The 17,500-nt window shown below is 48.6% G+C and overlaps 5 protein-coding genes across 5 annotated transcripts in view; 3 read left to right on the plus strand and 2 right to left on the minus strand.

Moving 5' to 3' along the window:
- LOC125954067 (vesicular inhibitory amino acid transporter) overlaps positions 1–2,202 on the minus strand; it is a 5,887-nt gene extending 3,685 nt beyond the window's left edge. Inside the window, exons 1-4 of the mRNA XM_049684062.1 lie at positions 1,895–2,202; positions 903–1,427; positions 652–829; positions 450–573 (exon numbers count right to left, since the gene is read on the minus strand). Coding sequence (XP_049540019.1) covers positions 450–573; positions 652–829; positions 903–1,149 — 549 coding nt within the window. The 5' untranslated portion in view covers positions 1,150–1,427; positions 1,895–2,202. The remainder of the gene's footprint in view (positions 1–449; positions 574–651; positions 830–902; positions 1,428–1,894) is intronic.
- Positions 2,203–3,105: 903 nt separating this feature from the next.
- LOC125954076 (sex-determining region Y protein-like) lies at positions 3,106–4,212 on the plus strand. Its single transcript, XM_049684072.1, has one exon. The coding sequence runs from the start codon at positions 3,130–3,132 to the stop codon at positions 4,210–4,212; it is 1,083 nt and encodes a 360-aa protein (XP_049540029.1). The 5' UTR covers positions 3,106–3,129.
- Positions 4,213–4,249: 37 nt separating this feature from the next.
- LOC125954070 (BSD domain-containing protein 1-A-like) lies at positions 4,250–7,521 on the minus strand. The gene is made up of 5 exons (XM_049684065.1): positions 7,021–7,521; positions 6,801–6,942; positions 6,060–6,538; positions 5,833–5,993; positions 4,250–5,769 (listed from the first exon to the last, which is right to left on the minus strand). Exons 1-5 carry the CDS (start codon positions 7,038–7,040, stop codon positions 5,126–5,128), a joined length of 1,446 nt encoding a protein of 481 aa, XP_049540022.1. The 5' UTR covers positions 7,041–7,521; the 3' UTR covers positions 4,250–5,125.
- Positions 7,522–7,594: 73 nt separating this feature from the next.
- Positions 7,595–9,585, plus strand: LOC125954069 (m7GpppN-mRNA hydrolase). The gene is made up of 2 exons (XM_049684064.1): positions 7,595–8,101; positions 8,173–9,585. The coding sequence occupies exons 1-2, from the start codon at positions 7,835–7,837 to the stop codon at positions 9,418–9,420; spliced, it is 1,515 nt and encodes a 504-aa protein (XP_049540021.1). The 5' UTR covers positions 7,595–7,834; the 3' UTR covers positions 9,421–9,585.
- A 476-nt stretch (positions 9,586–10,061) lies between these two features.
- On the plus strand, positions 10,062–12,005 carry LOC125953285 (keratin-associated protein 5-1-like). The gene is made up of 4 exons (XM_049682745.1): positions 10,062–10,124; positions 11,357–11,467; positions 11,538–11,862; positions 11,944–12,005. Exons 1-4 carry the CDS (start codon positions 10,062–10,064, stop codon positions 12,003–12,005), a joined length of 561 nt encoding a protein of 186 aa, XP_049538702.1.
- The last annotated feature ends 5,495 nt before the right edge of the window (positions 12,006–17,500 follow it).

A 17,500-nucleotide genomic window follows, 5' to 3' on the forward strand; every position in this document is an offset into this window, starting at 1 on the left:
ATCATGAATCAATTTTTCAGAAACTTTAGAATTTGACTTGAAAATTAGAAGACACATAGCAGCAAATGTAACAGAAACAAAGTAAATTGGAATACAGACTACCAACTAAAACTGATCCATAATTAATGAAGGTTCTTCATTCATCATTAAATACAAATCGAAAAGTCCAAGTAGAAACTGAGTATTGGAAGTAGAAATTGATAGGAAACATGAGATAATAAAAAAGTTAAATAAAGAATCCATAAATGCAAAACAAATTGCAGTAAATATAAACAAAAGTGTTGACTAAAAGCCTAAAAGCCTTCTCCAAAACTAAATCCTTTAAAAGCAGCAACGGGTTAATGATAAGCAATATAAACGAATCCTCTAGAGCCATGGCATTACCATTACATTACCAGCTACCAATCACTATCACGAAATATTAGACCCCTATGATAATTCTTCCTCACCTGAATAGCATTGGTCACGTTCCAGGCCGCCTGGTACTCGTTGATCTTCGCGCCCCCGGGTGTCTCACCCTCGCAACCACCGGCGAATGTACTGTCCGAACCGAACGACTGCACACTGCCCTGTCTGGAAGGGTCAAGATGCCGATGAGTGATGGCGCGATGGTTCCGGCTAGTCTAGCCTAGCGAACACGACGCTACTTACCTTGGAGGGTAGCCGCCCGCCTGGTAGCCATTTTCGAAGTCACCTTGATTGAAGCCCGTCTCTTGGTAGTGGTTGGTGCCGTCCGCTTGCTCCGTACCGGTTTCCTGGTAGTACGCCTTAGGGTTCGTGAATGGATTCAGCGGATTCATTTCCGTCGTTCCACCAGCATCACTCGCAACTGAAAGAAAATAGCGTTATAATTCGTTGAAATATCGGATTCACAGCACGGCATGCACCTTCGCCTGACTTACCATCTGATTCGGCAAAGTGCACATTCTGGGGCCGTGGCGGAACCGGTGGTTGCGGCGAGCGTACACCGCTTCCGCCATCGCCAGCAGCACCAGCAGCACCACCACCGAAGCTCTCGCCGGCCGTCTCCTCGTAGCCGTTCTGCTTCTGCTTGGAGGGGATCGTTTGGCGTGCGGTCTGCAGAGCCACGTTCAGTATGCTCTTGACCGGTGGCAACGGTGCCGAGCGGAGATTATTGAGGAAGGACATCGATGGGCCTGACGGATGAATGGATGGATGAAAGGACGCGACCAAGATGCCGGATTTGTGATCGCTCGAGCGTCTGCTCTCGGTGCCGGGGGCGAGTTTGTTCTACGCAGCCCTTCCGCTAGTACACCAAGCGGAAGGTTTTTGTTGTGCAGTAGTGGCGGTCGCTTCTATGCGGAACCGCTCTGGAAGACTTTTGCAGTGATTTTGTTGTGCTGCGAGTGACAAACGTGCGAACCGGCTTCCTGCTACTAATGGGTATCCATTGCTGTCGGTCAATTCTGCCGAAATATTGAGGAAACGAGATAGAAGAAGAAAAAAAATAGCATGGAGCATTAGATGGCAGCAAAACAAAAGTAATAAAGCTTCATCCAAGAACCGAGAAGTGTTCTCGCGGGAGGAAAAGTATTGATTTTCACGAGTGCGCGCTCTCGCTCTTTCTCTCTCTCGCTCTTACGCGCCCCCAAAAACCTCCATTGACCACGAGTGGGAGAGGGAGGAGGAAGGGGAACGCTTTTTCGTGAGCCTTTCCGAGGCGAGAGGGTCCAAAAGGGAGCACCGTCACGTGTCACGCATGTCGCAAAAAAAAAAAATGTTCACGGAAAACTCATAACTTCCAGCGAGAGTTACACCAGAATCATGTTGCGGACATACTGTTTGGCCACCTCCTTGTAATACGTAACACCATCGGGAAGAGAGCACATGGTGGCATGGATACAAAAAAAAAATGGTGGTCCGCAATCCTTACCTTCATCCGAATCCGGGGGAAAATTACAAACGATCCCTTCCTCGTGGTGCTCTGGTGCTGGCTGCTGTTGGCTGCTGCTGCTGCTGCTGCGAGTTGGTGGAACGCGACGGATAAGGCAACCGAGATTCGAGACCGTGGGCTTCTTCGATGGAAAACAAAAAGAAAGGATAACTTCCAGGTGACTTCTGGTGGGGCCTAGCAACCTGCGCGCACTACCCTTCAGTACACGGTGGCCAATCAGTGTGCCATTTCGATTGCGAGTGGCTGGTGAGGCAAATTTTCCATCTCCCGAGCGCCAGGACGCACCGTGATGAGCGCGGAGAGAATCGGCGAGAGAGAATTAAGGACATCTTTCCCTTTGGGCTCCCCAAAAAGGTGCCACGCTGCTCCTGCTGCTGGTGCTCCGCATGCTGGCAAGGAGCATGGCCACGGCGTGATAGAAGGTAAACATTGGAGTGCTCTTTTCGCTCGCGCGCTAAGTATCTAAGTATTTCCCCGATTACTTTCACGGGATGCCGCTAGAGGCGTTTGCTATTTGAATTCACGCAAACGGTGCTGATGCTGGCTGGCTCAAAAACACGGTACCGATGGTGGTGCGATGAGTCGTCGTTTAGCGGCCAGCTAATGCGTCGCGTTTTAGCTAGTTTGTGGAGAAATCCCATCGGTGCGCTTCACCGAACCGGCTTTCGCGCTTGTGCCACGATTTGTTATTGCAGTGCCACGGACGATTACGTCATAACTAGTCGGCCAGAACCGATGGGCCGTCGATTCTAACGGTCAAGTGCCTCACTGTTGAGCAAGCAATTTACTACTCTAGACCAGTCGCACAGAAAATGGCGTGTGGCAGTCGTTTTATGTACTAACCGGCTTGTTTTGTATTTCAAAACGAAGATGAAAAAACAATAAAAAAATATGTAGAAAAACAACCGGCGTTATGTCTTGTGGAATATCCCCAAAAAGTTGTCCCCAGCAGTGACCCTGGGTGAGGGACGAGCTGTTGGTGTGGCAATGGTTTTCGATTTGGTCTTGAAAAAGATAAACTCTGCCCACCACCCTGGAGCGCCATGCCCTAAAATCAACCGGTTTTTGAGGGGAGCTTTCGTGGATGGTATTTGCGGAGCCGGACACTCGCTAATTAGCGAATCAACATGTACCGCTCCGGAACGTCTATATAAACGTGGCGCGCTAGCTGAACATCGTCGGATTTGACATTGTCAACCGTAATCGCGAACATCATGAATAAGGTGATTTTGCTTACTTGTGTGGCCCTGTCCGTGGTTGGCTATCTAGCCGCCCCGGCCAGCGGTGCTCCTCAGTACAAGGATCACTCGAACGAGCATCACGAGGTGAAGCACGGAGATGCTCAACGTCACGAGGAGCAACAGAAGAAGCAGATCGCGCACGACCAACACCCCCAGGTGCACGACCAACACCGTCAAGTGCACGACCAACGTCCCCAGGTGCATGATCAACGCCCCCAGGTGCACGACCAACGTCCCCAGGTGCACAACCAACGTCCCCAGGTGCATGATCAACGACCCAAGGTTCACGAGTCCGGAGAAAAGCACGACGGTAACGTACATGTGAAGCATAGGCGTGATGTGAAGCTGACCGAGGAGGAACAGAAGAAGAAGCCCGCGAGCGGTCAGCAGCAACCCCAGGTGCACGACCAGCACCCCAAGGTGCAAGATCAACGTCCCAAGGTGCACGAAGCCGCTGAAAAGCACGACGATAAGCCACATGTGAAGCATACGCGTGATGTGAAGCTGACCGAGGAGGAACAGAAGAAGAAGCCGGCGAACGATCAGCAGCACCACCAGGTGCATGATCAACTCCCCAAGGTGCACGAAGCTGCTGAAAAGCACGACGATAAGACACATGTGAAGCATACGCGTGATGTGAAGCTGACCGAAGAAGAACAGAAGAAGAAGGCTGCGAATGAGGCCGGTGAAAAGCACGACGAAAAGCTGCCCCATTCTCGACCACCGACGAGAAGGCGTTACAAGAACTCGAGCAGTACTACAGCCACCCCAGGAAACAGCGCCACTGGATCGACTACCACTAAGTCTAACGTGCCTTCCGGAAACCGTGCCCCCTATAAACCATCCTCGGCGACCTCCGTATCAGGATCTTCCAGCACATCGAGCCCAGCTTCAGCTGTTGGAACATCTTCGGCCGCCACTCCTGCGGTGCCCGCGGCTTCCCCGTCTGGAGCCTCCAGTACCACGGTGAGGGCCTCAGCTGGAGTGTCTACCTCATCGACCGCCGCACCATCGGTGTCCACCAGCGCTGCACCGCTTCCGGCCCTTCTCGGTTAAACCGACGGATTGATGCTCGCGTTACATCGAAAGATGGTCAGTTGGTAAATAAAATACGATTCACTTTATTCGTCAAACTATTGACATCACGAAAGGAGCATGGTAGCGACCTCAACCGTTAACGCGGCATTTCACAATCACGCTCCCCTCTGTATTGGCCCTCTGGTACCGCCCGATGATTGAGCAGAGGAGGTGTTACGATCAAATAAAATCAGCTAACGTACAAGAGATAAAGGAAACAAACGATTTCTCTAGCAGGTGCTAAGTGCTGCCAACCTCACCACGTGAGAGGTTGGTCACGCTACTTTCGCCTCGCGAATAAGTCTTCCCACTGTGATACAGGGGATTTTGCGGGGCCTGTTGCCCCTCCTTAGTACTACTCCGCTTCACTTTACAGCGCGACGCATATGAACGCTGCCGGGAAGCGAGCGGAAGACTGTAAGGGTAAAACAATTGAACAGATTTACGTACGTAATAGTAGTTTGCTAGCATAAGCATTCTCCTCAACCTTAATTGCTCGTTCTCCAAACATACACACGCATTTTTGCTCTCGCATACAAACATAGAAAAAAACTTAAGCCAAGTTAATATGCATCTAGATCGATTAAGGGGCAATGGACTATTACCGTACGGTTTACGGTATCCTCGCCTGCTACGCCCACACATAACATTGCACTCATGCACGCCGGCAGTTATGGAGAGATAAGACGAAAAGAAAAACATTGTCACAATCTGAACCACACCTAGCGCTCGATACAAACACGCCCGGCACGGATTTGCACCCCGATTTCCGCCTCGTCTTCGGAGGAGAAGAATGAAGAATTGCCATAAAGTATAAACGATAGAAAATGCTACGAATTCACGACCAATCGGCGCACTGGGCCAATTCCTGGCGCAGATCGATCAGTTCGCCTCATTCCATCTCAAACTCCTTCTCCCAGCTTTCGTCCGAATTCGAAGACGACGCTTCCGCCTCCTTCGTGAAATGGTTCTTGTCAATCTTAAGCGCTCCGTCCTTCTTCGCACTGGCTTGTGTCGCTGATGATTGCTGAGCAGGCTGTGAGCCACCTCCTTTCTTGCTGTTTGCTGGCAACGCATTCTTATTTACAGTCTTGCCGCTACCCGTGCTAGCCCCCTGTGCCGATGCCTTGTTACCCGGTTGCTTCTGTGCGCTGGTTTTGTTTTGTTGTTGCTGCTGGTTGTTGGACTTTTGCTGGTGGTTGCCACTAGCTCGCTGCTGCTGCTGTTCCTTGGCGTTGGTATCCTTTTTGGATTGCTGCTTGTTGCTGCCACTGGTTGGTGCTTTGGTCGGCTTCGTTCGCTGTGGTGTACCCTCGATATCGGATTGTACCAGTAGGGATTCGTCTACAAGCTCCAGCTTACCAACACCACTGCCAGTAAGGGACTTTTCACGTTCACGAATTTCCTGTTCGTACTCTTCCAGCAGGCGGGCCTGCTCCTCCTCTGAAAGCTCAATGTTCGTTGCATCGAACTCAGGCACTTCCGCCCAGGCGAGATCGTCCGCGATTGGATAGGATGGTTCCTCTGGGGTGGTTTCTATGGGTATTTAGTAAGATAAATTCTGCAAGCCGGTCACAGGGAAGACGGCAATACGCTTACCTTCTTCTACCTCTTCGATCGCCCGTCTCGGTTGATCAGTCTGCACAATCGTCTTGTTGGGGGCAACTGTTTCCGCTGAGGCAGCGGCCGCCTTTGCCTTTCGTTCGGCAATCTCAGCGTTTGCGACTGCGTCTTCTAGCAGGGCCTTCTTAAATAGATATCTAAAACCGAGTTTAAACAATTCAGTGGATTGGAATCCATGGGCTCTAAAGAAAAGGGGGCATTACCTCTTCCAAAACTCCATGTGTGCCACGCGACTCGGAACCAGCGTCACGTACTTTTCGTTCAGTATCGTGCTGCTGGCCAAGTGCTTGCTCAACCGTGGCTCTGTAAATTGTTCCTGCTCTACCACCTCCATCCAGCGCTTATACTTTTCGCGCAGTTCATCGGCCGGTTCTTCGACGTACGTCTCCTCCCGTGCCTGCAGTTCGGCCAAATGCTTGTGAAAGCCGGTCAGCGTCACCGTGCCATCGGCCGTGATCAGCACAGCTTCGGTTTCTTCGTCTTCCTCGAGCGAAGGGACCAGAGCTTCCGTCACCTGACCGAGGAAGCTGCTGAAACTCTTCTTCATCGCTCCGACCGTGGAGTCGGGTTCACCGAGATGCAGCGTGCGGCCAAGAGCTTCCGATGCGCTTGAGGCTTCCGATTTCACAACAGTCGAAAGTTCTGTAAGATCATTCTTCACTGCTTCCAACACCGAGGCCGACTGCAAGGTAGAAAAAACCGTTTATCAGAATAATGGTAAAAATGCAGATTCTAACGATGAAAACATGATGGTTGGTGCCAGAATTTGAGTGATTTTTGCAAGAATGTCGAGCAATAATGCACTGCAACATCATCGAAGCAATCTCGATTGCGCAGCGACAAAATATCGTGCGGTGCAGTGCCATATCGATAAGGATTGATCGAATCCATGCAGATAATAAATCACAGGTTACGCTAATGACGCTTCCTCTTCCTGCTCTTACCTTTGTACGGGCAGTATCGATCCAGGAGCCCCACCAGCTGGAAGAACCTCCCGAAGTGGTGCTGCCCGTCGGACTGGCCGGAGATGCTGCACTTTTTCTCGGACTAGCTGGTCCACCTTCGGCTGATCCAGCTTCCGGCGCACTAGAATGCACACCAGATGATAAAACAAATAGTTAGGTTCTCCATTGAGGCACGCAGTTTTTGTTTGCTCTGCCATACCTTTTTCCATCATCTGCCATATCGCTCTGTGTGTGTCGTGCGCTGTCTACGCGTCTGGAACGAACCACCTCGCCAGCGTTTTCTGGAGCGGATGTGGATGGAGCATGCAGCAACAACAAACCCTGATTGCTGCTTGGATTATCGTGGTGCACAACAAGCGGGGGTTTTCGTGAAGGAGGAAGGAGACGAAATTTACACAGCAGGCAAGAAGTGGTTCACGGGGTGGAGCAGGAATGTTACAGTTCTAGCCGTGGTGTTCACATTTGCACGTACGCAAAACACACTCACTCACTGGCTGCTGATGTCGTTAATGGTTTCGTCAGTAACACACGCTCCAGCAGCTGGCAGAAACCATTCACGAAAACATATTTCGTTCTTCCTGGTGGCCGCCTGGCCCACGACCTGGATTGGGAACCGAGAGCACACGGCTAAGATCACTTTAGGAAACAATCGGCATCACTGCAAGCATCCGTCGGTCGTTGTTGCGGTCGTCGGCGGAGGAATATCCAAGAAAATTTCTTTGAAAATTGTGGTTTTGATGCAGGAATTGTGTATTTTTCCACAACGCACAATAGAAACAACGACAGAGTGCGAAAGAGAGGGCATGCTATGGTGCGAGCGAGACAACCAGAGTCTATTTTGACAGTTCCGTACAAGCTTGCGTGAAAATCAAAATATTTCACACAAGTGTCAAAGGATTTATTTTGTAAACAAACTTCCCGTTCCCGCGGCGGTATCAAAATCCTGAAATTCGCGGATTTTCTCCCGTATCCGGCATCCTGGACCACCAAACGAACCACGACCGCGTTCCGTGATGGCTTTAAATGTTTCGCTCAGTGCCTTTCAATCGATCGTTGTGTCCGAAGTGAAGGCAAAGCAGACGGCATCGGTCGCCATCTCGACCGATATACTGGATGATCTAGCCAGCCGCTTCATCATAAACGTACCGGTGGAGGAGCGCGAGAACCTGATACGGATTTGCTTCCAGGTGGAGCTGGCCCACTGGTTCTACCTCGATTTCTACTGCTCGGAAAACAAGCAAAAGTGTGGCATCAAACAGTTTGCGCAGCAAATCTTCAAGGTACGTACCGGTCTCGCGTTGGATCCGCATAAACACTGGCGATTAATCGATCGTTCTTTCTCCCCGGATAGCATGTTCCATTCCTACAGCCACACTGGCCACAGGTAGATGAGGTGTTGGAAAATTGGAAGCAGTACAAGCTGACGGTTCCGACGTACGGTGCGATCCTGCTGTCAGAGGACATGAAGAACGTCCTGCTGGTACAATCGTTCTGGGCGAAATCTTCGTGGGGCTTCCCGAAGGGAAAAATCAACGAACACGAGGAACCGGAGCACTGCGCCATCCGAGAGGTGTACGAAGAGACGGGTTACGACATTAAAAACCTCATCAAGCCGTCCGAGTACATCGAGATGACGATCAACTACCAGTATACGCGCCTATACCTGGTACCCGGTGTACCACTGACTACAGTGTTTGAACCAAAGACCCGGAACGAGATCAAGTGTTGCTCGTGGTTCCCCGTCGAGCAGCTGCCAGTGACCAAGCACGAAAATCTCATCAAAGATAATCAAAACTTTTCGGGCAATTCTTTCTTCATGATACTACCTTTCGTGAAGCGACTGAAGAGATGGATCGAGAAGCCTGGAAAGAGCAGCAAGGCAGCCGGTAAGAGTGGCATCCACCTGCAGGCCACTAATTCTCCCGTGCTCGGCGGTCGTGAAGCTTCGGGAAAACAGAAAATCTTCTTCGAAAACAACCTAAACAACGGTGGTGGTGGAAGTGGTAGCAAGAATCAGTCCGGCGGCCAACAGCCCATTCAGCAGCAGCAGCAGCAAGGGCAACGCGCTAGACAAAGGCATAAATCGATGGGAGAAATAGAGCCACAGAATGCAGGCTCACGTGTTAAAAATACTTTTGGCACTCCAACGGTCAACCAGGTCCAACAACCACAGCAGCAGCAAAGTGGACAGAATCAACAGTTCTACAAAAACAGTCCAAACTACAGTCAGCAGCAGCAGCAACTGCCACTGAGTATGGATCTGAACCGGTCACAGCGATCAACTAGCGTTACCGGCGATGGAGGATACCAAGATTTCTCGGCCGGTATCGTGGAAGGATCGTCGGCTTGGTCAAAGAAGGGTTTGAAAAAAGCCGATAACTCGCTGATCGCGTCCGGTGGATTGGCCCCGGGAACCGGGCATAGCGCTGAACGGGCTGGAAAGAATCAAACGAAAAGAAAACTCTTCGATAACTTTCCACCCAGCACCGACGAACACCCCGCCAGTGGTGGCCATGTGGTGAAGGACGATGGTTTGGCCGAGTTCGACAAGATCGATGCTTGGATTTCGTTCAGGTTGGACTATAGTAAATTCCTTTAGGAATTTGGTCTTAAGAAAAGAACAAACTGGCGGACAAATTAGGGTTTTTTACGTATTAATCGAATGTATTTTTTTGCAAATAAAAAGATTCACAAATACGCCCAGGTAACGTGGATATGCTTTTTTTACGATGGCAACAGCGTTAGGGGAGCTATGGATAAAAAAATCTACGTGTAACTAGGCTAGTGGTGGGAAAGAAGTAGGTACTAAACCCTTGGCTACATTAAAGTTCACATAGACCACAACCGTCCTAGCAACAGAAACCTATTTAAAGCGGAGCAGCTTCCACTTCACCGCTCATTATTCTTTGAACAGCAGGAAAGAAAGGTTGTTGGAAGAAGAAAGAAAAGTACGAAAAATTGTCATCAAATTCTAGTGAAGCTTTTATTTTTGAGTCTTTTTTTACAAACCCGTTGGAACCGAAAGGAGCAGCCCCCTTTGGCCAAAAATAGTTACGAATTAAGGCAAGTTCTTCCGGTTATCCAGTGCACTCTCGAATCCAGTGGGTAAGTTTTGCAATCGCACTAGCTAGTGAAGTCAGGCTCCATTATGAGTATCTTGTGATTTTTTTTTATTTCGAATACCTGCAGAAATAAACCTCGGCTATTGAAAGAAAGTAGGAACCGAAACCACCGGTGAAAATGTGCGATCCGTGCTGCAGCCCATGCGATCCGTGTTACCCGTGCTATCCTTGCGTGAGTACCGTCGTTGATAAATTTTATTCTATTGTAAATCATCGCGTTGGAGGGACAATGGGGTTGGAGAAGTGACTATTGCGTTCCCAAGTTTGGAATTCATCAATACTAGCCATATCCTTCCAACATGGAAAGAAAGGGGAAAATGTGTTGAAATGTTTCCCTATGTGTACTAGGATCGCAGAGACCGAAGAGAGTGTAGTGTGTCTGTTAGAATATGAGCTTTTAGGATGATCACGTAGCCATTGCAAACTGCTGTGCTGTTTGATTCGATGGCAGTTTCCCATTTTTTCATTCCATGGTTGCTTGTAATAGGGTCTGCTTTTAATTATACGTCTGCTTGTAACAGGGTCCTAGCGCAGCTTGTGGACCGTGTGCTCCTTGTGGTCCATGTGGACCGTGTGCTCCTTGCGGTCCATGTGGTCCATGCGATCCATGTGGACCGTGTTGTGATCCGTGCGGACCATCGTGTGGCCCATCGTGCGGCCCATGTGCTCCTTGCGGACCATGCGACCCTTGCGAGCCGTCGCTTCGCACGGCACACGATCTGAACTGCATGCCGCAATGCCCGAGCGTGTGTCCACCGCAGCGATGCGGACCACGGTTCATCACCGTGCAGCAGCCACCGCGGCTGGTGGCACAGAAGAAGGTGATCAACTGTACGCGGACGGTCATCGATAAGCACGTGGTGCCGCAAACCAAAGCGATCGTTGAGCCGAAGCTGATTTATCAGCCGAAAACCATCTGCGAACCGTGCATCATCTACAAGCGGCGAACCGTACCGGAACCGCGCATTATCTACTACAAACGGATCGTGCCGGATCCGAAGGTCGTGTGCACGCCGCGTGTGGTGGTCGAACCGAAGGAAATCTGCACCACGCTCGTATGCCAACCGAAACCACAGGTCGTACAGGTGCCACCGGCCAAGGATTACTGTTGCGTACCGGCCGGTACCACTTTCTTCAACAATGGCTGCTGTCCACCGAGCGTTGGTCCCATCTGTCCCCCTCGACGCTGCTAGGCTTGTGATCGGGAGCGATTGTTCTACTTCTCGGCGATAGGTAAGTGAACAAAGGTGTGTTCCCAATGGTGGTTTCGGTTAGTCGGTCCAGCCAGCTAAGCAGGCTGTTTGAATAGTTCGAACGCCATTCCACCCTTTGTGGCTTACCTACGCTGTCAATAGCAGTTGACAAATATCCTACTAATCTCTGTTTCCATCATCTATCTGCTCTATCTAACAGCCACCGAGGATGTGCAAAAGCCGCGAACTGAGAGGAGGCAACTTGATCATGACCTGCGAGTGTCTGAAGCGGAACGGACTGCAGAATGACTGTCCACGGACGGAGTGTCAGGTAAGGATTTCCGGCCGGTAATGGTAAAGGCCAGTTTGAGTAACGTTCGCTGTTCGTCGTCCCTTTTCAGGCCAAACCATGCTGCCTTACCAAACCGGAGGCAAGCTGCTGTCCATCGCGGTGGGCTCGCCGCTATCGTTTCGTCACGATGGGTCGCAAGAGCAATCCCATCTGTCCGTCCAAGTGTACGATACCGTCGGGAGGTGGTGGTTGTAATCCCTGCCCGGTTGGACCTTGTTGCCCTTGCCCGTCGGCCCCGTGTCCGCAATCGTGCTGTGTGCCAACCGTAGCTTGTGATCCGTGCTGTGGACCGGCCGGCTACTGCGCTCCTTGTGGGCCAGTGTGCGATCCGAGCTATCCTCCCGTGTGTGATCCAGCCTGCGCCGTACCATGCTGTAAGCATTTTCGGAGATACTGAACGAATCTAGTTAACATCGAATACTACCTTTCTCTCTTCTCTCATTTGCCGATTGCAGGTGATCCGTGCAGTGACTGTTGCGTACCGTGTGGACCGTGCGGACCGTGCGGACCGTGTTAGAGCGAACCTACCGAAACCGCCTCGTCAAGGACGACTCGAGATGATCTGAAACATGCCGTGAAGCGAAATTCTATCCAAATTTCCAACCAGCTCAACGCTGGTATTTGAGAATAAATAAAATTTCTACGTGTGATGTGTAAGCGTGGCGTGTTCTTTCAACGTAAAACATTAGCATAGACCGGAAGTTCAGTAAGATTTTTTTTTCTTTAGAAAGTAAGTATCATTGTGTGTTATTTCTTGTTTTTTCTTCTCTCTTTCTCCTTCAAATTGTTTTTGTTTCCCTCATAAAGATTTTCTTAGTAGTAGCAGCGAGCCCCTTTCGGAAGGGTCGATTTGTTGGGTTTAGTAAAGGGTGGTTTGCATTACAATTCGTCAGTTTTTCTTTTGTGTTGGTATGCTTCTTTAGTTTTAATTGTTTGAAATCGCTCCTCTATCGGGTTCGGGCCCGTGTTCGCTAGCGCGCGACCATTATGCTTTGTATTTTTAAAGACTGTACAAATACCTAGAAAGCACTTCATAGTAGTTTTTTGTAGTTTTTTTTTGCTGCATTTTTCTGTTCTACTCCACTTTTCTTCGGCTTTAACCCGGCTTCCCGTGACTTCCGTTACTATAATATTTCAAACTTTTCTGTGCCGTATTTGAGTAATTGGTTTATTTAATGTGGTGTACTCATTATGGATATTTATATTCTCGAATTTAAAACGGACTCAGCTAGATGTACCGTAGCGAATACGAATCGGAATAAAGCTTGAGAGAAATGCGTTGTAAACCGTTGGGCGAGAGGTGCACCATCGCCCGCCTCCCCCATGGTGATGAACAATATCACCGCTTATATGTAATTGTTGCGGGATTTCGTTACCACTGGCCTGCTGGGTTTTAGGTGAGGCTTTTCGCGTTAGAGTGTATGTGTCTGTGTGTCTGTGTGTGTGTATGTGTGTACGTCGATGTTGCGTTTAACGGTAATATTCCCTAAATTTCATTTCACTATTAAACATTATTTTCTACAGTAGAGAGTTCGCCACGTTGAAGATGGCGGCGAAATTGTAGCACTCAGTAGTGTAAGCTATCAAAAATGTCATCATTGTTCAATCACTGCGCTGCAATCGTTCGATATTGTGTATCCGTTTCTTTTACAGGCATTAGAAATAGTTAAAGAAGGGTAACAAAGTTATGACAATAAAACTTTCACCTAGTGTTCGCTAACGGATAACAGGCTTCAGTCAAAGAGTAAAGTTAAAGCAACAATGCTCTATGCAGCGTACAGTTAACAGATGCGTGTGTGTTTAGGTTTTTTTTTAAATATTGTTCTTTCTCGTCGTTTCTCTTTCACAAGAAATGACAATTGACGCCCCCTTATTGTTTTGCATAGCTACATTGTTTACATAGCTAGATGAAATACCTAGCTGGTGAGCCCCATATGTACAGGATGTTGCTATGACTACGAAAAGTAAGATCGAAATCGAATGCCGGCAAACATAGAGAGCGTGCATCTGCTGTGCTGGTGGCTGCGATCCGGTGGTATGCAGAAGGACTGCTAATCTACCGAGCGAGGGCTAAAAGTGTTACGAGCCTTGGATGCAGCCAACACTGTCCTGGACCTTCGATACTTAGCATTTATTTATCTTTGACTTCGTGTGCATGTTTGCCACGATGCTATACATTGTTCTACTCTGGGAGAAAGGATCCCAATCGGATTGGTTTAGCATATGGCGTTGCTTTCGCTTCGAAAGGTTGCTTAAACCTAACTTTGATTTCCTCAAAGCAGTCACGTAATGATGATTGTACGCTCTAGAGAGAAACGGTGCGGAAGTTGATGATCCTTCCCGATGTGGCCATTCGCTTGGTTAATGAAGTTTTCTATAATTCTACTCCCCAATACGCCAAGTGAACTATAATACTTGAGTATGGCGCGGCTTATTTCTATTAGTGTTCGGTTGTGAAACACTCTCTGCTAAGGAAACGATAGGGAGAAAACGACATCACTATTTACTAGGTAGTGAAATGCACTAAATGCCTTGGCTTAGTAACGCTAACGTTACGCTAGTAGGAACGCTGACAGTATATAATGCGAACGGGGGTTTGCGTTCTCTCGCGTTCTCGTAAGAAGATTCATCGATGGGCATCGTAACCGGACCGAAATCGGTTGACCGAAACTATGTACATGGCTCCCCGAGTGCCAACGGAACGTAGTGTGATGCACCGCCAACAAGTTAGCCGCATCAAAGAAGTTTAAGTAAAGCCGTACAGTGGGCTACAGCGATGCATCGGAAGGAATCCAGGTAAAACCCAAATGCAGGAGAAGCGAAAAGCGATGCTTAACAGTTGCACGTCCATTTGCACTAGTTCCACTTCCGTCCCACAATCCGACTGATAGAGGCCCCTACGGTGTGTATGTGTGTGGTGATCGGTTAGAACGCATCTCGCGCATCGCCACGTGATAACGTATGTAACGGTGCATGAGTATAGTGGAAGGCGTGATTAGTGCCTATCATAGCCAGCCTGCTGCTGCTGCTGTGGTATGTCTAAGCCCCTCCCGGGAAAATCGTACTAAGCCGCATCCGGCAGCTGGAGATTCACTATATCAGGTTTACCGGGGATGAGCAGCACTCAACTCACTGTGTCACTTTCGTGTCTTTTCATTCGCTCAACATGATAAATCTTAAATCGTTTCATCGTAACACAGTTATAGAACCTATATTCATCTGCTATAATCATTTAACCATTTGTAACCTGCGGTATTCTCGTTCGCGTAGGTAACTAGTTTGTGAGATAGAGGAGGAGCAGGAAGAGGAGGAAGAGGTAATTTGAACTGATATTTCCATGCATATTGTTTTTAATGTTTTGTCTCGAAATTGTGTTCGGCTTCCGCCACGCGGTATGTTGAGTATTTCGGGATGGTATTGGTTGTCGCACTTTCTCCTACTTGCGCTGCCTGTACAGTTGCTATGCCTGTTGTGTAAGTCTTACTTAGGTGTTTAAGAAACATGAAAACCGAGATCCATCCGATCTGTAGCAATAGGCGAAACCATCGGGGTTCATGCATGCAACCGCATGCATGTTTTGTCTTTCTGTTTACCTTCTTTCGCTTTGTCTTCTTCTGGGTTTTTGGTTTGGTTTGCTTAATATGCTTGGTTCAAGACCGACTACGCCAGCGCCGCGACGGTAGACGTCGCTTTCTGTCGCCCAAGGATATGTAAATTCTATTGATGTGAATGTGGCGGGCTTTTGAGCTTCGCTACGGAACGTGGAGGTTTGTGGTTTGTGGGCTTGGCCTCTCTGGTTCCGTCGACTATTTGCAGCTGAAGAAGAAGAAGTAGTAGAAGAAGAAGAAGAAGGATGGTCCTGTGTCTTAAAGCCATGGATAGTTCCAGAGTTTTGGTTCGGGTGTTTACTACCGTATCGTGGTCAAGGGGGGGGGGCGGTTAGCTCGATTACTTTCTTATTCATTTTGCCCGGCTAGCGATACACTTACACTATTGTATATTGGTTCTGAGAGAAGACATTCTACTCTACATTCCAAGCAATGAATCGATTTATATTATCTAGCCAGCGGTGCCTGCTGTCCGTTGGTTTGATTTATGCTTTAAAAATCGTTTAGCACGATAAGGTTTTGCTTTAAAATTGTTCCACTACTCAACTCAAACCCCTTCGCATTTGGTCGCCTTTCCGGATCCGGGTGCCGACGTCGCGTCGCACACACACACATACACAAACACTTTATCTTAATCGGAGCTTAAACTTCATTTTACTATTTAAGCATGCGTAAGCTTAGCGGCCCCGCAATGCTTTATACGATTGTTTTCCTTTAACGCAATCTTGTTTAGTGGGGCTCAGTGTCCGCTGTATGCATGTGTATGTGCGAGAGGTGTATGCGTGTAAATGTGTATATGTGTGTGTGTGTGTTGTTTTTTTCTTCCCCAAAAGTTGCTTCGATTAAAAAGCCACTTTACTGTACTACCGGTTTGCTATTATGCTGCGTGCTTATGCTTTACAGCCATTTTTTTTCTTTTCTTTTAGGTTTAGATCGATAATAGAGGCAAACAAGTTTGGACCCTTCAGCTTCATCATCATTATCATCGCTATCATCGTCATCATTATCATTCGCTGCATCTTGTGGTCTACGTGGGTAGGCTGCAATACTTTTCTCGCTATATCCCTACCAGTAACGGTTGCATCTCCGTTGTTGCTCCGCTTCCCCTATAACGCTAAAAACCAGCTCAACGCAGCAGGCGACTAAATATCCGAGCGGAAAGCTCAACACGTACCGGTCGCCTGTGGTGTGTGGTTGTCCGTTCGCCTACGGTTCGCCTGCCTGATTACTCTAGAGATTTTTATTATACTTTTTTTTTGTTTGTTTGTATTTCCGAATCAGAAGACAAAGATTGTGTCACAGTAGCAGCACGGCGGAGTTGCTGGGAGCTGGGAGTTTTGCCCTCGTGTTTTTCGTTTTTCGTTCTCTCCTTGCTGTGGTCTTCGCGATCGAGTGGCAAGTGCTAGGGACCCCGTTAAGGGGTCTAGAATGCAAACAGCAGCGCGGTTCAGCGCATACCGCGGCCGTTTGCTTTTACTCTGTATAAAGGGTGCGCTTTTGCTGCTAAAATACGCGTTAGTGGGTTTTCTCCTTTGTTGATCACAGTAAGAATGCTTAGTTTATCGTTCGTCTCTTTTCACGTTTTCGCCTAAAATCGCGCCATCGATCGTCTAGATTAATTACGCCCGTACCATTAATTACCGCCCATTAGCTAATCCTTTTTACATTCGCTTGGTTAGTGAGTTCGGCTTAAACACTAACGCAATTGCGGCACACATTCGCTTGCCAGCCGCGAAGCCGCGGTTTGGTGCCCGAAGAGAGGGTTGCTATGATTTGCCATCATACGGTGACCACTCGGGGGTGACTTGAATGCGGGCCTTTCTATCGAACCTTCTCTTTTTCTGTTGGGTTTTTTTGTTTGTGTGGGGGATTTGGTGGTTTTTGGTCCAAGGAAAATGAACGAACACACAAAAGAGAAATGATAGAAGCGAAAACGATTGGTAGAATCGGGGAGGGAAGGTAAGGGGTAGCGCTAGTAGGAAGAGGAAACATTTTCGACAAAACGGAAAACAATACGCAGCACACTAACACACTCACGACCGATGGTCACACATACACACATATACAAACGCACATACTCACACACACACGAACACATACACACAGACACACCAAACTCGGCGTAGGGGTCACAAATATATATAGTTCAAACGATCGTCAACACTACGACAACGGATAACGGGTGCACGTATCACCGCCACTTGTTCAGCCGCTTTTTGTGCTTCTTCGGGTTTATGCACCAGTTTTACCGCCGCCCCCTGCTCATTTCCACTCGATCTTCCACGCTGCTCGGCTTTCCTGTGCACTTACTCACTGACGAATAGTTGATCGGAAATTCTGGAAACCAGCTGTAACGCGTACGTAACAAGTAACTTCATCTTATGCTCGTTTAAGTATTCGCTCC

Source organism: Anopheles darlingi, chromosome 3, assembly GCF_943734745.1.
Source record: "Anopheles darlingi chromosome 3, idAnoDarlMG_H_01, whole genome shotgun sequence".
NCBI classification, from domain to species: domain Eukaryota; kingdom Metazoa; phylum Arthropoda; class Insecta; order Diptera; family Culicidae; genus Anopheles; species Anopheles darlingi.